At 44.0% G+C, this 23110-nt stretch overlaps 1 protein-coding gene across 6 annotated transcripts in view; it reads right to left on the reverse strand.

Moving 5' to 3' along the window:
* Window positions 1-281: 281 nt before the first annotated feature.
* LUC7L (LUC7 like) overlaps window positions 282-23110 on the reverse strand; it is a 35630-nt gene continuing 12801 nt past the window's right edge. For 5 of the 6 annotated variants that reach the window (XM_037910199.2, XM_037910201.2, XM_043523533.1 and 2 more), the window contains 8 exons: window positions 17411-17509; window positions 15562-15672; window positions 12892-13035; window positions 12200-12376; window positions 10408-10496; window positions 6455-6484; window positions 5253-5423; window positions 282-2391 (listed from right to left, as the gene is read on the reverse strand). In XM_037910199.2, coding sequence (XP_037766127.2) covers window positions 2250-2391; window positions 5253-5423; window positions 6455-6484; window positions 10408-10496; window positions 12200-12376; window positions 12892-13035; window positions 15562-15672; window positions 17411-17509 — 963 coding nt within the window. In that variant the 3' untranslated portion in view covers window positions 282-2249. Of the gene's footprint in view, window positions 2392-3827; window positions 3890-5252; window positions 5424-6454; window positions 6485-10407; window positions 10497-12199; window positions 12377-12891; window positions 13036-15561; window positions 15673-17410; window positions 17510-23110 lie in introns of all 6 variants that reach the window. The other variant, XM_037910200.2, reaches the window with a different exon arrangement.

The raw sequence follows: 23110 nt of genomic DNA on the forward strand, positions 1-23110 counted from the left end.
TTGTTTTCATTCTTACAATTTTCCAAACATTTAAATATAAAAGCAGCAATGGTTTGCATACACAAGAGACATTGCATTCCCCATGACGTAGAGCAGGACTGCTGCCAGTGCTGGTCTCTAGAGTGATTATGAAACGATTTTTCCAAAATTTACAGTGACCAAGTAATTTGCAGAATTTACTGGTCAGGTCAATGGCTTTGGGATCCATTAAAAGGGACCATGTCAGTGCAACATCAGCAGGGTGCAGATACTAGACTAGTATACAAAAGCCAGAGTACCACTCCAAGCCACAAACATAAATCTTTAATGTGAGTAAGACTGGCAAGAGAACAGCATATTTTACTTACATTTTTATACTTAGACCAAAACTCCTCATAAGCAAAGGTGCTATAAAAAACAAAATGCTCCAACATGATAAACCGCAACATACAACAAATCAGTGCATGGTGGGTTCCTTTCTAACACTCCATTACACTTGTGTGATCAGCTTTAGAGTTTTATTTGTTATTAGATCCTTTGTGTTCCTAGAAAGGAAATATGCTGGGCCAGGCCCTGCTCTCAGCAACACGTACACCCCTGCCATTGGCTTCAACAGGAGCTGCAGGTGTAACTGAAGACAAGAGTTGAGCCCAGCATATCAAGCAACTGCCAACCTGTGTGATGTTCGCTCATCACAGGTTAAATTTATTCTAATGATGACCTTGTAAATAAGAGCCCTGAAAAGCAGGAGCTCACCGATTGCAATACACAGAAATTACAAAACAATAATTAAAATGCAATATTAGTTGTAAAACAAAAAGGAACTAGATTCCCCCAATACCTAAACATGCATCTAGAAGACTAACACACCAAGGACAACTCCTGCACCTCTGCAAAAAAAACAAAAAAAACCCACTCCCCCACAAATTAAAGGAAATTGAAGAGTTAAGTGAATTATCAGAGGCTCAGCAAGGAAAAAAAATGGCTGGAAAACCCCAACACGCTGGCCACACTAATGCAATAGTATTTACAAATACCTTAAGTTTCCACTACGGGAAAATGGTAAGATTTAACTGTGTTAATTTCAGATACCTGCCTTACCTAATTAATCAGTAGGTTGAGAAGTCAAAACTGGACAGCAGTGGCTGGAGTTACATTACTTTAGTTCATGATTCTGCACATACTAACTGCTTCAGCTAAGTTATTCTGTGGGAAGTCTCACAATAGCGCAATCCTGGTGATCACCACTGTGGCTGGCACAGTGAACTCAGAGGAAGTTTTTCCTCCCTAATTTTAAAACACATTTAGTTACAGATATTTGATTCTTCCCACACTGTGTTATAGTCCAGGTTCCTTTCATCTCAGTTGTAAGCACCAATGAGATAAGTCAGTTCAATGTAAATTCATATACACAGAAACCAGGCCAAGGGCCCACCCTTATTAGGCAACCTCCTGTCTTAAGAGGCCACACCTCAAGGTGCCGTCACATGTACAAAGTACAATTCTGCTCCACCCTGATTGAAAGGCTACCTCCATTAAGCATGACTGAACTCGGTTACAGAGATCAATCCAGATATTGTGTTTCACTTGAACACAGAATTTTTATAGTAGGTATGTGTAATTACTACTAGGGATAGGCCCAAGCGTATCTCGGTATTGTGCCCCAGGTACTTTGGTCATCATCATGAAGATGAAATGGAATTGTTTAAGAGGGAAATTAGGGGCTAGTTTTGTTTGTCCTAAATTAGCTGGAATACCAAGATGTTTCTCAAACACTGGAACACAAAATGAGTTGCTAAGCACTTAAAAAAAAAGTGAGAAAAACCTTACATTCCTCTGAATGTGCACAAACCAAAGGAAAAATGTGAACCTAGGTAGCACCAGTGCTACTGATGATCTCAAACTCCAATTGTGTGAAGGGACAAGTGGACATTCCAAAAGGGCATAAGTGTTACAAATATGCAGCAGGTTACGTTTCCAACCACAGCACTAGCTCTAACTGCTGCATTCCTTGGGTCATGCCAATCAACACATATGTAAATCACTGACCTGCGTTGAAGTCAATTCATCAATTTATTTATTCCTACTAAAACAAAATCCTGGTAAACAGTAAGTAACTCTGTATCTCTACAAACTCACAGCTATCTGCCAAATAATAAAAATTCAAAACTACAAAAGATGAGTTGTGTTCAGTAAATATAAATGGGAAATTTAGGCTTTTTGTAGAATGTTTATCAGACTATTTACAGTGCAATACAGATCATTTGAGTTCAGATCTCGCCAGCTTCTCTCTCTTCCGATCTCTTGGAACGAGATTTTCCATTTGTGCTCTCATGCCGTCTTTCAGAAGAGCTCTTCTCTTTCCTCTCTCTGTCTCGTGACTTTTCTCTTGAAGATCGGTCTCTAGAGGATCTGAAGTACAAACCAAACCACTGTAAAATTTTGCATCTAAAAGCATTCATGAATGTGCACTTGATGGCAAAGAGCCGTTCCTATCAGGAAATAAAGTATGTCCCAGGAGGCACATGCATATATAATGCTATGTCAGGACTACAAGTCACCCTGTAGTGAACTGAAAGACCAGACAGTCTCTCGGTGACCTTTGTGTAACAGCGTCACCATCATCCGACTGGTTTGTGGAAGTCAAGGAACATTTCTCAGCGGTAAGAGAAATATGTAGGCTCTAAGTATCAGGGGGTAGCAGTGTTAATCTGTATCCACAAAAACAACAAGGAGTCCGGTGGCACCTTAAAGACGAACAGATTTATTTGAGCATAAGCTTTTGTGGGTAAAAACCCCACTTCTTCAGATGTAGGCTTTGTCACTCTCCCCTTAAATAGTTTGACACTAGAGACTCTTTAGGGTGTTGCCTACTGGACAAAAGTAGAAGTGTGTATGGTTCCTCTCACTTCCGCTCTATTTCTGTTTCTCTTACAGCACTTTTGGGGATACTGTGAGACAGTGGCTTCCTGCCTAGAGTGCTCCTTTACGTTAAATTGACTCTCCTCCTTGGGCTCAAATGTTTGTATAGTCCTGGGCTTTTGGTACTTTGCCTCTTGAGAACTGTCAGTTTTGCCAGCATCCTCTGTTCAAAACACAGCTGTAATTTTGGACCCAGGGACCACTCTGCTAGCACAAATCATCATAAGATAGCTAGAACTTTAATCAAGGCTTCACTGCTTCAGCCTAGGCAGAATTAAGTAAATTAGCTTTTTAGGCCTAGTCTTCCAGTAGTCACCTAAGCTAAGAGTCAACTAGTCATCAAGCACCATTCAAGAGGTGCTATTCCCATCAGGTTCCTTACACCATCAGGTTCAGAGGGCATGGGAAGCATTTTATTCTAGAGCTCCCATGGTATAAAAACATTTCCTTTGAAGCCACAAAAGGTTGGCGTAGGGTTTTATTTACATGCAAGCTTCAATTACTCTGGAAGGTAAGATTGAGACACTATATCAAATGCTGTCATAACACCCAGATATCTCTCAGCCACTATTTTGTCTTCATCTCTACGTCGGTCATTCAGCCCCCAGAACAAGCTAGCCTGTTGAGAAGGTGTATTCTTTAGCCCATCCCCTCAATGGTGCCTCTTGCCCATAATTCCATTAGTTTCCAGATATTTGGAGAACTCTGCTTTGCTATGGAACAGTAATTGTCAGGCTCACTAATTCCTTTTTAGAAAATGGGATTGCCACCGGCTTTTCGCCAATCTTCTGGAACCTCCCCAGTTCATGAGTTTTCAGAAATGCCTGTCACTGGAACAATAAGTTTGTTAGCCAATTCTTATGGGGCACATGTTATCCAAGGGGGCTAGTTTGTATATGTTGAAGTTTTCCGAAGTATTCCCTTACCTGCTCTTTAGCAATAGTTATTAGAGGGTCTTCCTCACTTCCTAATTGTCCAAACTTCTTTTCTTTATTTTTCATGTTCAAGACAGATTTAAAAAAGGACTTTAGTATCTCAGCCATTTGTGAGAGTCAACATTATTTTCACCCCCCTTATTTATTAACAGGCCTACTTTCTCTCTGTTGCTTCTTTCCCTCCCCCTTCACATATCTGTAAAAACCCTTCTTATTCCCCTTAGGTCCTGGGCTAGCAGTCGCACAAGCACAGTGTGTGCATAATGCGTTGTACATCATTTGCATTTTACTCAGGTGGGTTCAAGAAGGGGATGCTGTACTAAACACAGCTTCCTCAAAGATGTCCAGAGTACCGTCAGAGCATGCTATGGCTGACTTCAGCAAAAAGCTTGGTGACATGCGTGCACACACAGGATCAGCTTTTAGATCCCTGGCTTTTGGACTTACAAGTGCTGCAAGGGAGCATGCTCGTCCCTTGAGGTGCAGAGCATTTAATATTACTCTTTGATGCCTGCTCCCACCCTTCCACTAACCCAGGGACTGTTTTAGGGTCCAGCTCCCGAAGAGACACATCAAGCTCTTCTGTAATATGGGACCGTGAGGGAAAAGATGAGTAAAGGGAAAATGCCATAACTCCTGCAGTACCCTTGCCCTCCCAAAACATGGGAATTCCTAGAGAACCGTCCATCCCTCCTGCCAGAACATGCCAGAGACCGATCAAGATGTAGTCCAGGCTCCAGCAGACAATATACCCCCTTCCCAATGACAACCCACCAAAAAAGAACATGTGTCCGAGACCCGCCTTCAATGCTGAGAGGATATAGACCCATACCAGAAGGCAGCTGTGCAAGCAGTAGCCAGCCCATGGCATGCTGATGCCCAACATCCCTCTTGTACTTTGCTTTTAACAGGCCAAGAGGGAAGTTCCAGATTCGCCCCAGCAGGCTCTTTGGCCTTTTTCTATAGAGGCGTGAGTGAGGGAAAGGTTTCCCTAGCAGCAGGCCCTCATATTGTGATTTAAAAAGGAAAACAAAGGTTCTCCTTTAGACACATCTGTAAGCTGCCACTCTATTACACCAGTCATGCCTCAACTTGCTTCCTGGCACCATCATCTGCAGATGACCATGGGGAAGAACTTCACAGGCTTGGGGGTTAATCACAGTTCTCACAGAGCAGTGGTTTTCAACCTGGGGGTCCGCAGACTATGTCTAAGCTTTCCAAAGGAGTCTGCACCTCCATTTGAAATTTTTTAGGGGTCTGCAAATGAAAAAAGGTTGAAAGCCACTGTCCTACATGCTTTAGTTCCTAACTTTCAGGTTAGCCCTGCTCCCCCGCGAGGAAAGGCCATTCACAACATCAAGGACTTCCACAGAAGGGCCTCCCTGATAGTGGTGCTGTGAAAAGGGGAGTACATACTTGTGTTTTGAACTCCTGTCTCTGGAACCACGGCGGTGACCTCTGCTGTGGCTGCGTGAGCGGCTCCGATGGCGTCTGTGTCTGTCTCGCTCTCGGGACCTGGAGCGGGACTTTCGTTTCTCGCGGGAAGCGGATCGTGAGCGCCTTCGTCTCCTGTCCCGAGATCGTGATCTGAGAGAACACAAGCTGTTTCAAACCCCAAGATTCTGTACACGAGACACCTCTCTGCCAATACAGTCAAGACAGGGGCATTCCAAAGTAACAGTGCATCTAGACAGCAGCAGCCAACTTCAGTTGTGGTTCACTATACATCCTTCCTAACGTAGGAGGCAGCCCAGCTCAGGGAGCACACACCATCCTGCGATGGAGGGCAATCAACAAGAACCCAAAGCTGGTAAATTCCATACAGGAAACCAGCTGGCAACCTCACCACCCATTCAAACACGTGCTGATATAGCGCACAGCTACAGTGCAGCAGTCAGAAATGGGATCCACACATCAAAGGAAGAGAAGCTGAGGAATAAATGGCTATGGGAAGTGCCATGCAAGATCTTTAGAAGGACTGCAAATGAACTCTCCTATGAAAATGCTGCACTTTAAAAAGTAAACTCATTTCACTCTGTCCTAAAACAAGCAGCAAAGGGTACCAATTTATTTTTAAAGAAGTGGGGAGAAAGGTTAAATGATCACAGAGTTGTCCCTGGCACAGCATGCCATTGTACTGGATGTGCCAGGGACATCTGGCATCCATCTACAGTTGCTGGAATTCCAACTTTGTACTTACAAAGTGCATTCCATTCAGGGACTGCAAAGCTCTGTACACACAAACGATACGGACATTCTACTGCCAACAGGCATCCAGCATATTCACTTGTTTAAATGCTGGAGTTAATGTGCTCAGTGCCCTATTCCCTGGATGTCTGGAGTAGTCGGCACTTCTCTCTCAAGTTACTGCATTCCTCTGCCCCCACAGATCACTTTTAGAGACTAGGGAAGTGTAGGGTCTGGAAAGTGCACTTGTGGCAGTTCCCATTTTCATTCAACGAGGGCAACAGGTGGGTCTGGGGCATCATGGCAGCTGTTGAAAGTATTATCAGGCTTCTGATTACTATACCCAGGAACCAAACACAATTAAACTAGGCAGGCACGAGCACATGCACATGCTGCATTTGAAAAAGACTTCATAAGATTTACATACTCACCTTCTGCGATCTCTATTTTTGGAGCCAGACCTAGAAAGAAGAGCAAAGCTTATTTCAGAGAGTGAATAAAGAAAATTCATGACATCAATACGGGTTTTCATAAGATCCCCAATTCTATAACATCGCTGTTCTCAAGGACACTGCAACACACTGAGTAGCTTGGCCCCTCAACTGGGACCACTAGCGTAGTGGAAATCAGATGTACATCAATGTTGTTCAACATTGTTCAACTCCAAAAAACTGCATTAGTCCAACTTGGTTTCGGGTGCTCCATGTAACAATTCAATACAAAACCAACACACCCCCATTCGCTATAGCATTAAGTATGCATGCTGCCCTCTTATGTACAGTATTAACATCTCATCATTTGTCTTCCATCTTAGACCAGTGGTCCGTGGACCCCTGAGGGTCTGCAGACTATGTCTAAGGGGTCCACAAAAGATTGTCATTACTATAGAACAGCGGTTTTGAACCTGGGGTCCGCAGACTGAAAGCCACTGCCTTAGACACATGTAGCTGAGATTTCTTGGGACCATGAATTTTAAAGCTATCATAAGGAGTTGCGCAGTAGCTCAGACTTAAGGTTGCATGTTCAACCTTTAATTTCGCAATAACTCCCTTCTGGCAGCTTAACTTTGCACACATTCAATTAACAGAAAATTACATGAAAGAAGTGTTGAGTGAAGGGTGAAGTCTTGTTTAATAATGTCCATTTAAAACAATACCTGGCTAAGAAGACAGAACCCCATACTAAGGAAGGGACTTTACTGAGAGGGTGCATTTACTGAATTAAGTCAGTATGTATCATGACTTAGCCACAAGGAATTATTATTATTCAGTTATAGCACTGGAAGATAAAAAGGGAATTCTGCTAACAGAACAGTAACAAGGTTGGAACTGAACTTGGAGCTAGACAGATTTAGAACATGCTGAGGTGGTGCTGACAAGCTGGGCTTAAGGTACAGCTGATACATGAGAAAGAAGTTAAATCAACATTGTCTTACTCCCGTGATGTAACTCAGCTTGACAAATAGAACAGTAGAGCCTTCCTATAGACAAGCGACGTTTAAGATCATTTTTGGTGTTCCCTACTGTATCTTTAAATAAAAATGTCACGCTCTAACAGGTATGGAATCTGACAGCTTTAGGAAGATAATGTTCCCTTCCAAAGCATTGACCGCTATCTGACTCTCTGGAAGAGGCCTGAACTTTCAGAGGGGTGGGTATATATGCTCTGTATGGGTCAAAGGCTGAAGAAGGGCTGTGGTATCTGCTCAGGCAAAGCCATATGGGGAGCCTGCAGGTATCAAGCGAGGTTCCAGGCCAACACTTAGCATGTATAGTGTTGTGTATGTCCAGAAGCATCATGCTCAGCTGGTTCTGGCATGGGGTCCAACACTAATAGCTGGCACACCAAGAATCCCACACCTAAGGAGCCATTAACCTGCGTCTCTCCTGACCCTCAGGAACCAGGCTTTTGGAAGGATGTGAGGAGGAGCTGGGAGGAGGCAACCTCTGGGGGAACTGAGCCAGCATTGTGGGACAGTCTGACCAAAGAAACTCTGAGCATTTTCTCAAGGCAGCCAGGTCAGGTTTGTTGAGTTTCTGGCAGAAGTGAGGCTCCACAGTTGAGAGGCTACCACGAAGAGGACTCTCCTTAAGATAAGGAGTACTTGTGGCACCTTAGAGACTAACAAATTTATTTGAGCATAAGCTTTCGTGAGCTACAGCTCACTTCATCGGATGTATTCAGTGGCAAATGCATCCGATGAAGTGAGCTGTAGCTCAGGAAAGTTTATGCTCAAATAAATTTTTTAGTCTCTAAGGTGCCACAAGTACTCCTTTTCTTTTTGCGGATACAGACTAACATGGCTGCTACTCTGAAACCTCTCCTTAAGATAGACACACGACAGCATCCAGGCACGTTGTGGCCCTGAGGTGGGTCAGAGAGAGAGGCTACCAGGAGGCAGCTGGATCATAAGCCATTTAGGGCTTCATTTTTAGGAACCAGCAACTTGCATTTTTGTGGGTGCATTCCTGGCAGCCAGCACAGTGACCTCATCCGCCAGCCACATCGGTGCCTGCTGGGCAGCGCTCTGATCGGTCTAAGGTAAAGCACATTACAACAGCATTTCCTAGACGCCACCAAAGCAGAACGATTGAAGCAAGGTCTTCTATGAGAGCGAAGAACTAGGTTTTTGGCCATCCAAAGGCAACGAAAGGATTTTCGGGACACTACGTGGGGGGTCTCGTTGCAGAGATGTATGCAGTAGTGCCCGGAGACTGTGGACCATTTTCACAATGAATGAGGAGACACTGCCAACTGATGGGGCACTCAGATATGCCAGTTCCCCCAGAGGCTGCTCCCTGCAAATAGGCACCATCATGTCCAGGCTGAGCTTAAGCCAGCTGGCTTCCATGCAATATCGTCATCTGTCAGTCATACTGGAGGAAGCAGGAAGAGAGTTCTTTCTGGGTCACCAGCATACAAACAATAGCCCACGTTGTCTCGCTCTCCCCTAGGGTATTTACATTCACGCTGAACAAGAGACGACAAGAACCACCCACAGCTGAAAGCCACCAAGAAGAGCAAACACCCTCTGGGATTTCTCAAACAGGAATGAGCAGAACCATAGCAGAGAGATTCCTGGCACTCCTGGCTGTGTCCCAAATATAAGTCAAAAGCACCTAACTGGTAAGGTATGAAAGACAAAATATCATATTGCTTCTATATAAATTCATGGTACACTCACATCTTGAATATTGCATGCAGATGTGGTCTCCCCATCTCAAAAAAGATACATTGGAATTGGAAAAGGTTCAGAAAAGGGCAACAAGAATGATTAGGGGTATGAAACGGCTACCATATGAGGAGAGATTAATAAGACTGGGACTTTTCAGCTTTGAAAAGAGACGACTAAGGGGTATATGATAGAAGTCTATAAAATTATGACTGGTGTGGAGAAAGTAAATGAGGAAGTGTTATTTACTCCTCATAACACAAGAACTAGGGGTCACCAAATTAAATTTATAGGCAGGAGGTTTAAAACAAGCAAAAGAGTATTTCTTCACACAACGCACAGTCAACCTGTGGAACTCTTTGCCAGAAGATGTTGTGAAGGCCAAGACTATAACACTGTTCAAAAAAATAGATAAATTCATGGAGGATAGGTCCATCAATGGCTATTAGCAAGGATGGGCAGGGATGATGTCCCTAGCCTCTGTTTGCCAGAAGCTGGGAATGGGTGACAGAGGATGGATCACTTGAGGAGTACCTCTTCTGTTCATTCCCTCTGGGGCACCTGGCATTGGCCACTGTCGGAAGACAGGATACTGGGCTAGATGGACCTTTGGTCTGACCCAGTATTGGCTTTTCTTATGTTTTTAATTAGTGAAGATGCCTGCCATCTGTTCCCTGCCTCAACATCTTCACTCACAGATTGGTGCTGTTTCAGTACAATGTCCTAATCTGAAGTCTGTTCATGGAATTAGTGCACGGCAGAAGCTATTTGAGCAGACCCAGCAGCATCTTCTTAGTAATTTCGGAAGGATAGAGACTGGGCCATAGCTGAAGCCATGTGTTCAGAGTTGGCTTCTTAAGCAGGGGATAAGGCAGCACATGCCTGAAAGTTCCTAGGAGCCTCTAACTTTCAGCAATGCAGCCAAAGATAAAAAAAGCACTATAAAGATTTTTTTTCTTAATCAAGTGCGCTCCTAGGAGCTTACATAGGGACAATAACAGTGCCAGGAATGAGCCTGACACAAGGCTTACCTGCTTTGTCATGGTTAGCCACCATTGCCTATGCCACAGCAGCTCTCTTAGCCCTTAATGACGGCATTATTTTGGAAAGGATGTGTCTGTCATTTTCAGGGCTCTTGTAACAGCCACAAATACGAGAACTGCACGCTTTTACAGCCCATCCCTGTAGAGGGGCTCACTTGCTTTCACTCACCGTCTGCCCATTCTCTCCTCTCTTTCTCTCTCTTCTCTCCGCCTCAGACGATCTTGGTTTCTTTTCTCCTGTTTTTCTGCCACCATTTTCTAAGTTGAGAAAGAATTTATATGCTGCGTTAGATACACAACAAGAGAGCAAACTAAGACAGCAGGAAGACCTTGCAGTTGGAGACAAAATGCAGTAATTCAATAGATTTGTGCAACATTTGCCTTTTCCAACACGTCATGTCTCTTTATTGGCTTGAAAGGGATTCAGATTCCAAGGCCAGAAGGGACCATTGTGATCATTTTGTCTGACCTCCCGCATAACACAGGCCATAGAACATCCCCAAAACACACCCGTTCAATGAGATTCCTCATTTACAATTTCACTTTGAAACCTATCAGCTAGCCAGCTTTTAATCAATTTGATGTGTGCCATGTTAGTTTTTTATCACTTGAGTTTTTTTTAATCAAAAAGCGTGTAGCATCATGTCAAATAACTTACAGAAGTCCCAGTATATTATTACATCAACACTATTACCTTTATCAAGCAAACCTGTAATCTCATTAAAAAAAAAAAAAAAGACATCAAATTAGTCTGACAGGATCTAATTTCCATAAACCCATGCTGATTGGCATTAATTATATTACCCTCCTCTAATTCTTTAATAATCGAGTCCAGTATCTATTACCTTGCCCAGGATCAATATCAGACTAACACGCCTATAATTACCCATGTCATCTTGTTTATGCTTTTTAAATAGTGAGGCTATAAAGAACTGCTTATGAGATGAGACAGAAGGCTGGGAAGCAGAACATGGATGGTACAGACTTTGTTACAGATTATTTAACACTTGAAAAGCAGCTGCTTACTTGCCTGCCAAGACCCCTATTCAAAGTCCTGTGTTTCCCCTACATCCATTGAAAGTATCACTAACATATATCAGTGCAAAGAACACAGCTCTGGGTGCCTGTGGTTGTTAGCTGTAGCATTATCTGTTTAGGCTGTAGGCCCTTCGGGGCTGGGACTGTCTCTCACCATGTGTATGTAAAGCACCTAGCACAAGGAGACCCTGATTTTGGTTAGCGCTTCTAGGCCTTATTGTAATACAAATACTCAACAATCACAGCACAGAATGGAGAACTCTGATCTGAGCAAGCAGAAAGCACCAGTTCACTTGTAAGGTTTGTGAAGTGACTGACTTGACTAAGTATCAGTTCTACCATTCATGAGCCAAGCTACTGTCTGTGCATCCAACTTCACTTCAAACTCATGTTTTGAAAATCATTCCATCATCAATACTTCAGCTTCTGCTTCACTGAGACCTTCACGGTCAGCACTCTGTAAACACACTTTGCATTGCTACAGCATCTCACCAGTAGGTCTGAGTGCTTTATAAAATGTTAAAACCCAAAAAATATACTTATAATTTTTAAAACTAATGACAGACTTCCCATTGCAAATTGTGGCCCAGACCTATGGACTCCAATTCAGAACATACCAAGAACCCAATTTATGTAAGGAGGAAGCCAGTCTAGTGTAATTCTTTGCCCTGTTCCTCTATGGGTACAATTTCAGTTAAGCAGCCATTACAGGGCTGAACCAGAAGTGAGGTTAGGCAAACCTCCACTTGGAGTTTCATCTATCTTGAATTCAGAGTGTTTCAGAACAAAGACTGTGTAGAGTTTCCATACAAGCCAAAGACAGCAGGTTACAAAACAAATCAAATGAATAAGTATTCACAGGAGAGCTGTCGGGCCATGGCTGGCCAAGGTAGAGGGATGCTGTTTAAAATATAACTGATTACCCTCAACTGGTCCAGTTTTTCACGGATCTGAATGAAGCCCAAGTGTAATTTGCCTCCAAAGTGATCAGCGAGACGCCGGTCGTTGTCATGGAGACCAAGGTACGCGGAGCAGACCTCACAGACGCGCAGCTTCTGCTGCTGGAAACTGGATGCGGGCATGGAATTGCGGTATTCTTCCTGTGGAGAGGCAGAGACGGCTCAAAACCAGGGGAAGCCACCATAACACGCACACAGGACACATGCAACCCTCACAGAGCTTGAAGCGAGTGTTTTAAATTTAAACAGGAATCTCATTCTCAACATTTGGACCACTTCTAACACTCCAGTAAAATCTGTACAAGAAATTACTATTACTATGCAACCTCCTGCTTTAAAAAAAAGACCTAAAAAAGCACCTACTAATAAGAACACAAGAACTGCCAGACTGGTCCATTTAGTCCAGTATCTGCTCTCTCATCATGGCTAGTACCAGCTGCTTCAAAGAAAGAAACCCTGCAGCAGGCATTGTTAGATGGATGAAAGCTTACAGGGAACATTTCATCTTCTTTCATTCTTTGAGAACAATCACTTGCTAACTCACTGTGCAGATGGAGAGGGGAGGCTGCCCAGCTGGGTGCTATGTGCTCTGTTTACTAATTCAGTTCACCATTACATAAAACATGGGAACATAGTAAGTGTTGATATTGGCAAACCTCTGCTTCTTTCTTCTTTGCTCGGACCTTCTCCACTTCCATCAGGATCTTTTGGGATTCATCCACATTTCCTTCAGCTCCCAGCTGCTCAGCTTTAGCCAGCAGTTTTCCTATGTCTTCATTCAGCTCATGAACCTTTTCTGCCTAAAGAGAGGAGTTTGCTTTTAATAAGACAAAGAACCCTGTAAAGCTTGTGGGATTTGCAGACAATGAATCCTTCACTTGCACTTACAGCTACAGACACACAGGGGCCTACAATAAACCATTCCATTGCCACCATGACCCCAGGGCTGGTTCCAGTGGCCTGCAGTCCCCCCACAGAGAGGGAGAGAAAACTGTCCTTTCCTTCCAGGTCCCAATTTCTATTCCTGGTTGTTCCTGCCTCCCTCCCACCACTACCAGGATCTTTTAACGATGACTGGAACTTCCTTCAGGCCCACTCCCCCCATGTGGGTGACAGCTCCCTTGGGGGATTCCCTCCCTAGCAATTGCTAGCCCCCCAGCCTGAAGTTTTAACAAATGGGATGGAACAAATAATTACACAGGGAAGGGCCAAACATCCAGGTCCTTGAACCAGCCTTGCAAGTTTCACTGACGTTATATCTTAACCTGGAACTGGTTTAAATGCACCTCCTACTTCTAGCAGCAGGGAAGGCTTAAATTATCCTCTGCCTCCGTATTCATGCAGGCCGGCTAACAGGATAGTACCAGATGGCAGAAACTTTACTTTGAGAACACAAAGTCCCATGTCACGCTCCACTACGAGATATAGAGAGAGCGCCCGCGCACTCACAATCTCCATGGGAGCCACCTGTATTTCAAATTAAACTGTAACTACTCTGTGGTTACAGTACTACTGTACTCTCCTCCACACCCACTTCTCTTCTTTAAACTCTTGCTCTTCTCCCCACAGGGAGGGCAACAGGGACACAGCTGCTCACAGCCACTGCAGCAAACTGTCTCCACCAGCCCCCACCAACAGCATGGTCATGGCTTGTTATTTTTAATCTCATCTGTACTTGCTGTGTCTTTATTACAGTTTCTCCTGTTGAATTTAGTTTTTTGAATCTCCCTGTGCATCCCTGGGTAGCTTCCTTTGCCCTGTAGTCATTAGCAATGTGGGTATTTTCAATTTTGGAAGGAGTGAACCATTTACATTTGGGGGAGGGATAGCTCAGTGGTTTGAGCATTGGCCTGCTAAACCCAGGGTTGTGAGTTCAATCCTTGAGGGGGCCATTTAGGGATCTGGGGCAAAAATTGGGGATTGGTCCTGCTTTGAGCAAGGGCTTGGACTAGATGACCTCCTGAGGTCCCTTCCAACCCTGATATTCTATGATTCTATGATTCACACACACACACACACACACACACACACACACAGAGAGAGAGAGAAAACCCCTGCGCTCATCTTGAAGGGAGAAAGGATGAGGGGACACCCACCTGGGCTACAGGAGAAACCAAGCAGCAAAATACACATTATACAAATTCCATGCCAGAGGGGTGGGAGAGAGGGCTGGGTGTGCATGCGCCCATGCGGGTCTCCTGTCTCATAAGGGGCATGGGGAAGCGAATGGTCACAGGAAGTGTCACTAGGAGCCATATGATGAATGAGAAAACAGGGATCTTCCAACATGGATTTGGTGGTAAGAAATCACTGTTTAAATTGCCACTAGTGCAAGCTACGGGTACATTTACTCTTTGTGCATGCAGCATTCAACCAGGAGACACCTCCTCAGTCAGCCAAGACTTCACAGCAACATCCCAAAGGAGCAGGAGACAGCACTGAGCAAACTCAGAGCTTCAGGGCCTAGGGCATCCCCAGCTATGAGGATTGGGAATACTAAAGAGATCGCCACTGAACAGCACAAGAGAAGAGAAAAATGCTTCAAGCAGAAAAACTAAGTTGGACAAAGTTGCCAAGGCTAGAAGCCAAGTCAGCCAGACAAGAGGCAGGCAGCCCTGACCTCTCTGCACTAGCAAATTGTTAAATGGCTGCAAGACAGGACAGTGGCCCAAACAGAATGTAACAGTTTTCTGTGAGTGGAAGGAAAAAGGTTAGAAACAGGTTAAAGCAGAATGGTTTGTCTTCATCTCGATCCCAACATGGTTTTCTTGTCCATGCAGGTAAGAAAAAACCCCACCACCGCAGAAGGGCTGAAGCCACATTTTGGAAATATGACTAGTTTGTAGTCTCCTGCAATGTTCCCTCTAATTTTTTAAGTCCATGTGCGGAAAGAATTTTGTTATGTGCACCAATATGGAGGGGGTGTGGCTGAGGGGTTCAGAGTGTGGGAGGGGGCTCAGGGCTGGGGCAGAGGGAAAGCTCTGGCTGGGGGTGTGGGCTCTGGCATGGGGTTAGGGATGAGGGACTTGGGGTGCAGGCTGCCCCGAGGCTGTGGTGGGGAGAGAGGACTCCCCCCAGCCCTCTCTCGCCACAGCAGCCCAAGGCCAGGGAAGAGGCGCCTCTCCCCTGCCAGGGCAGCTCCAGGGCTGGGACCAGGGAGAGGTGCCTCTCCACGCCTGCGTGGCCCTTGATAGCCTGCTGCACAGCCGCGCAACTTAGAAGTAACTTAGGTCTCTTGTTTTAGAAATCACATTTTAACATAGATATACCTAGTCATAACAATGCACACAGGCCCTCAGAACAAATGTTGAACTGAAGAGTGATACCTTTGCAGACACTTCAGCACTGATCTCCTCCTGAGTTTCAGCCAGGCGTTTCTTCGCCAGCTCAGTTCTCCGGTCACACTCTGCGATAAAGGACTCCAGGTGATCCATAGCCTGTGTGTGTTCAAACCAAGAACTGTAACTATGGGTGCTTTTTGCCATACAAGCAGCATTTGCTGGGCTCTGGCTCTTTCGCTACGGAGAGCCAGCCAGGAGGATTCCTTTACAGATCACAACCCACCACACAGCTCTCCTTTCTTACCTGAGTGGATGTAGGGCAACATTTTCAAACTGGGATCGGATGGCCCACTGACCTGATCCAGCACAGCAATTCCTATATTCCTCACGCTAGCAGCACCCACTCTGGGGAACACACTTCTAAATGGATGGTGGAGATCAGCCTGTCTTTTTCCCTTCATCTCTTAGTCTTTTGAAGCAGTGATACAGTTGGGATTTGAGTTCCTGCCCCACAAAGGAGGCTGTGCTCAGCCCTAATCCACCTCTGTATATTTTTTTTACTCAGTGTCATTTACTCTTCTATGGGGCAAGGATACAGTATTTCCTTAGGCTATGAACACACTACCACTTACTGTAGAATAAGCTGCCACCTCCCCCACCCCCCCAAGTGACATAAGTTATGTCGACCTAAGCGTCAGTGTGGACAGTGCTATGTCGGTGGAACAGCTTCTTCTGCCGACGTAGCCACCACCACTCGCGGGGGCAGGAGTAATTACGTCAACGGGAGAGCTCTCTCTCATCAGCTTAGAGAGTCTGCACTTGGAGTGCTGCATTGGTGCAGCTGCATGCACAGCTGTAAGCTCTGTAGTGTAGCCATAGCCTTAGTGTGAGGGAAGATGCAAAAGCAAAGGTAACTAGGAGACCAGGATATCAGTGATCTCATAAAGGGGGGGTGGGGGGGGGGAGGGGAATGGCAGGGTGCCAGTAATTAATGAGAGAGTTGAGAAGACAAATTTATAGGTTTAGCTAGAAAAATACTGAGCTAATAAAGGAGCAGGAGATAGAAAACAGTCAATAGAAAGAGCATTGGGTTCTGATATTTCAATAGAAATGAAATTAGGGCAGGGAACAACAGAATCAAAATGACCGACTCTTGTGAAACCGAGATGAGGCAAACTAAGAGTCAACCGCTGCTTGTCTGCTTAGGGAAGGGAATTTCACTGATCCCTGTCCCCCTCCCCACCTTTCCCAGGTAAGTAACTACAGCAGGGTCATTACGCCTTATTTTGAACATAGATGTGGGCAAATAGAATGAAGACTGCTCTGAAGAGTTTCTGTTCTGGCTGTAACTTGACAAAGTCTCTACATTCTGAGATTTAGCAGGGGATTCACACCTCGATGGCTGATGTGGTGCACTGAAACACCACTACATGGACAACGGGTGCACACAGACACGCTGGAGCAGCCAGGATGGGAGAGCTAGCATTGCTTTTACGCTTGAGCAGTTCCAATGCACAAAATCAATGCGGAAGCACAGGCTGGCAAAGGTACGATTACACAGAGCAGGTTTCTAATGTTAGAATTCACCCCTGTTCACAGCCCATCAGAGCATGATATTTCTAGCCTTGCTGAGAGCAGTGGCAATTCTGAGCAGAAAAGGAATGTAGCCTGTTTTTGTTCCTAGGTTTTGCAAATGCCACATTTAATTTTAACTTTTCAATTCAGCATCAGGTTGACATGAGGAAAGTCATGACATGACATGACTACAAATTAGCAAATAGTACAGTAAACAGAAAGATTAGCAGAAACGTCAGCTGGACTCTGCTGCTCAATCTGATATCAGAAGTTACACTGAGCTGTTTACACACAAATAATTAAAAATCACAATACTTACATCCAGCTCAAAAAATAGGTCCCTCTCTTTACTTGCAATCTCATAATCTGCTCTCAGTGCCAAGTCATGGATCTTTGTACATTCTCCCAGGTCCATACGCTATGGGAAAGTAAAGAGAAGGTCAATGAAAGAACTTTCTACTGCTGCAACAAGCACTGATATTTAACTGCTGATAGGTATGTAAATGCTCATTTCATGTATCACACCCACAAAGGCAATTTAGAAACCGATTTTCTTTCTTGATTTGCCAATATGAGAAAAGTGGCCACAAGAGACATGTCTGGTTGGATTATTCTTCCAGGTGCTTCTGAAGTAGCACTATTTTGACTATATGTAAGCAAAACATATCGCTCAACAGTCAGAGGCAGGTAGAATGAACTAGTTATCTGACTCCTAATATTAAAGGGCAACAGGAAAAATGCATTAACACTGGGGTAACTGAGAAAGTGTCCAAGGAAACCCAATACAACCCCATCACTCAGGTGCTGCTTCCTGGTTAAGAGTAACTCAGTCTGAAGGTGAAAGGATGGGGCCAGTGACCAGTATGTCCATGTGCCTGCTAGCACCTAACTTGCAGAGTAGTATTAAGAGTTCCATTGACAGCTCCCTTTCACAGGGTTAGCCTAATGCAGCTATGGATTTGAAGTCCCACTGGACCAACGCAGTGGCCTCTTTCGCACAAGCCCATACGAATGACCGGACTAGCAAGCAGGGTTGATAAATAAAAAAAAACTTGTAATTTAAGTTACAAGTTTATTAAAAAAAACCCAAAACACCTATTTACAATTACATTTGAAATTGATAAATTATGCTAAGACTTACAAAAACAACAAGGAGTCCGGTGGCACCTTAAAGACTAAGGGATTTATTTGGGCATAAGCTTTTGTGGGTAAAAAAACCACTTCTTCAGATGCAACTTATTTATAATTTATGTTAAGACCTAAATTATTAAAATCATGTAAATTAAACAAAAAAAATATTAAGGAGTACATGTTTGCTGACCAGCTTTGAAGAAAGTCAAACTACCGAACTGGTGGAAATCATCAGCTAAGCACCTGGAACCAGAGCTTGTTGAAATGCTAAACCAGTTTTTGACAACAGTACCCTTTTCTGCAAGTGGAGAGAGAATATTTTCTTTACTTCAGTTTATTCAACTACTTCAGGCCAATGACTAGTTTATTCGAAGTTAGGAAGCAACTAGGAGTTGAAAAAACAGGAAAGCTCTTCCAATCTATGAATAAAACTAGGTATGAGAGGGTGAGATCTACTAGTTCTAAAATCTTGAAGGACATAGTGACCAGGAACAACAACGTTAATTCAACTAATTACAGGTAATACTTCCTTAGTTTTAAATGCCAAACATGTTTTGATAAATTTTCTTTTCTTATGTATCCAACATATTTAAAGGTAGTTTTATGCAATAAAAACATGAAATGCTGTTTGTGTGTGTTTTTAATTGCATTTGAATTTCAATCCAAGAATCGCTTGACACAAATTAACAGTTAAAAATTAGTTTAGGAAATAAGAAATGCATCATTCCCCATTTTCTAACATAACAAATAATGTAAAAAAATAAAGACTAAGAATAAATATAAGATGAGTTATATAACTGCTTAAATGAAGGTGTATAGATACAGTGTACCCTCCTGGTTAGCAAAAAAAAAAAAAAAAAGCACCAAACGTAGCGTAAAGGCTACATTTAGTTGCAATCAACACATGTTAATGGTTACCAACCAATGAGAATCAACCTTTCTTTAGGAAAACACCTAAAAGGTAGAAACACAAAACAATTAAAATACGAGATATAAAATCGCTTTGATTTAAAACTAATCCACCTTGCTAACCAGACACTAAGTAGGACTGCCTCCTTGCCAAAAGAGGCTTCGATCACTTCTGCCATCTGCTCCCAATTTTTAAATCTATTTCCACAGTTATCAACTAAAAAAAATTAAGGGGCTTTAAGGTTTTAGTTAAAATATTTACAACTGACCCCTCTAGTTTCATCCCTGCATTTACCAGTGTCGAGTGCCAAGCACTTGGTTTGGTTTTTTTTAAATGGAAAAAAGTATATTTACCATCTGGAGAGCTCCAGAGCCAAAGGCCCATGTATGAGTGGAGAACAAATTCCATCAGAGCTTGCAGAGTCATGCTGCAGACATGTGTATGTATGTATGTATACACCCAGATGATTAGGGGGTTGAGCAGGACTAAGATTAAAACTAAATATCTCTAAATTAGCTAGCCAGGAACTGAGGAAAATACCTAGAGAACTGCCTACAAAAGTCTGATCTAATCCTGCAGCAGCAGCCCCATGATGATGGAGGCAGCTCCAATTTCTATTATTCTGTAAACAAGAGAGCAGTGTGAGTCACATGCACGCTAGCAGAAGAGGTACAGAGGAGGACTCAAATTTTCAGAATGAAGCAAGCACATTAACACAAAAGACAGACTACACAGAGATGAAATATCAGTTTTAAAATCATGACTTGTGACATCAACATAATCTTAGTTTATTAACAATGAAACAACTGCTCTACTTGACTTATCAAGCCATTTACTCTTAGCTTGAGCTGCCAAATGGAGACAGGCTGTGGCCTTTAAATACAGCCACCACTTCCAGGAGGAGCCTTGTTCCAAGATCCTTTTAACTGGGTAACATTTGGATTAAGTATCTAGAAAAAGCTCTGAAAGACTACTAAGATGTTACAATCATGCCGAGCCTAATATCTCCAAAGGAATCTAGAGTGGCTTCAGGTCAGTTTGCGGTAATTACAGCTTTCAGCAACATCAGACCGGCGAGTGTCCTTTCACCCCTTTCGTTCTGTGGGGCCATTCTGTCAGAATTCCTTTCCAACACAAGCCAGAGGAGGATTTTCCACAAGACAAGGAGGTCCAGTCACAACCTAGAACCGTCTTCTCCTGAAAACATGGTTCAACATTTTTTGCAAGCAGAGATAACACCTTCTCTGATTTGAGAGGTAAGCTCTCAGGCTCAAGTCCTCACTTTCAAGAAGTCCCCCAGTTCACTCCACACTGTTCCCTTCTCTCTCCAGATCTCATGAAAAGCAATGCATCTCTGAACTTTTCTCCCTTGGGGCAATCACCCTGCTTTCAATCAGCAGAGAAGCCTTGATTTCTCTTCCACATTTTTGGTGGTAATCTAGATGTCTGGAGGTTTCCACGGGGCCCTTTACCTCAGCACACCAAGTTGATTTCCTGATAGAACACTGGCCCTTCTGATCAAGAAACAATCCCCCAGAATTTTTCATGTTCCATAGGCCTCAAGCAGGCTTATCTTCATGTGCCAATATTACCCTGCCATTAAACATTTCTATCCTGTAAGAGATGACCGCTATCAACTACAGGCAATGTCCTCTGGACTATCGTCTGTTTCACGGGTGGTCTATGCAACTGATGTCTCAGCATGGCTACCAAAATGGCTAACAATGCACTGAGATTTACCCCCTCCCTACCTTAAAAACCTACTGGTTGCAGAGTCACCACATTTGCCTAGCCATCCAGATCCTGGGGCATCACATGTTTCTAAGGAGCTCTCCTGCAGATTCAATAACTCCATCACAAGAACTCTTAACCCCTAAGAGCATCTTTCACAACTAACTTGGATGTTGTGAGTTGCCCAAGGAAAAATTCAACAAAATTCAAGTCCTCATGGATGAGATCTCTGCCATGCCACAGGTTTCATCAGCTCGCCACTCTCTCTTGCTAGCAGGCAATGGTAATTTGTGCCAGTACAATTCTCTGGGTGATGCTCCACCTCTGTCGCTTTCAGAACTATATGATCAGTTAATAGAGCTACCCAATTTAGGGAAGATTACCAGCTGACACTTCCTCCAGAAGTGCTGCCATTGTCTGTTCCATGGCAATCTGTTGGCAGATCCACTAGCAATCTAGATGACCACCAGGCCAGAGCTATCTGCATTCAGTTCAGGACAAGTAGTCCCTCAGAAATTCCAGCTAAGCATCAGCCTCCAAGAGTGCAATAGTCCATCTCCCTTCTCCATGTTTCTCCACATGATTGGTTACGAATTCCGGAGGGTGACAACAGAACAACTGTAGCTTATCGCAACCCACGAGGTGGAACAGACCGCAAAAGCTTTAAACAATGTTTTCTTCACTGGAAACCTCTGTGCTGGCTCCCTATGCCACACAGGTTTGGAACCAGGCTCAGCAGTCATGAGACAGAAAAAAAGAGAATGGAAGCTGAAGCTGAACCAACAAGTCTGATCATATTGCTGAGAGGTGGTTTCTCCCACCAGTGGATTGTTAACAAACCAGTCCAATGGGAAGTATGAAATTCCATCCTGGCACTGGCATTCACAAGCCTGGTGAGTGGACACCCTGTCTCCAGGGTAACGACTTTCCATGCTTCCTTGAAATATCCATAGTGGCCAGATAAATCAAACTGGCGCAAGCCACAGTTGTTACAGCAGAGAGCCAGCTCTGCTACAGTTAAGGTGAGAGCACCTTTCTGTTTAAAGGTTAACTCTTGTAAGTGCTCTAAAATCGGCATGGTTACTCGAGTTGCCTTGACATTTGGTGTGCCTCATGGGGTTGCCGGGTGGGTCTAATGATCCAAATTTGAGATTCTTTCGGCAAAGGGTTCCCAAGGTATATCCCTCCTGAAATAAAAAACACTAGCTTTTCTTAAGTTGACAGATTCTACCAACTTTCTCTGAGCAAACCTAGGGATCAAAACAGGGTTCCAAGTGTGGTCACATGGTCTGATTAGCTGGACTTTTAACCCCCCAGGTAGTGCATGGGACCCACCGACACAAATGTGCAGACAGTGTGCTTAAGAGGTTTGCTAGCCAGCCACAACTCATAGGACCTGCACAGCTCAAGAGGACATATTACAGCCATCAAATCTGAGCAATACTGAGGCACTATAAACTCAAATCCAACTCTGGGCAAAAATCTGAAAAACAAAAAAAAAAAAAGCAGGTGTATTGCTACAATACGCCCCTGTCAAAGGACTTGCCGGGGGAGGAGAAGGAGGAGGAATATGAGTATAACAGAAAATTCAGAAGGTGCTCAAAATTCTGTTTGAAAAGATGATAGATTAGACATGTGAAAGGGAAGGGGAGACATAGAAGTGGGTGGCAGGGGAATTGGGAGGGGCAGGGGCATTGGTCATACCCACATTCTCCCCTCTGGGGGTGTCTGAGCCCCTCTCTGTGCCACCCCATTCGTGCCATGATCTGGGGGCCCTTGCCTCTCTTGGGGATGTCTGAGACCCCCTTCGGCTCCCCCCATGTGAGCCAACACCCGGGGCAGTCCTGCCCTTCTGGGTGGGGAGCTAAGAATTAGCATGTTAGGAACATACACAAGAATACACTATATGCTGAAACTGGTGTGAAGAGTTGAGAACAGGCATGCTTGAGGTATATCACCGGCTCTTAAGCACCAGGGAGGAGGTGACAAGAACACTCACTGACACGAATGGGGCAGATCACACGTCTCAGTTCTATTTTTTCAGGATGTATTCAACTCCATGGGGTGTTCTCATTCTGCTGAGACCATCACATTGAGAAGAACTGAGCCAAGATTTTACTGTGGGGGGGATCTAGACACAGCAAAGCACTTGCTGATGATTAATTTCATACAATTATTATAGCAGAGAAGACTTCTCTTTTAAAGGACGATTTTTTAAATGTTCTAAAATCTGCATGTTTACCTTGA

The sequence above is a fragment of the Chelonia mydas genome, chromosome 10, assembly GCF_015237465.2.
Source record: "Chelonia mydas isolate rCheMyd1 chromosome 10, rCheMyd1.pri.v2, whole genome shotgun sequence".
Taxonomy (NCBI): domain Eukaryota; kingdom Metazoa; phylum Chordata; order Testudines; family Cheloniidae; genus Chelonia; species Chelonia mydas.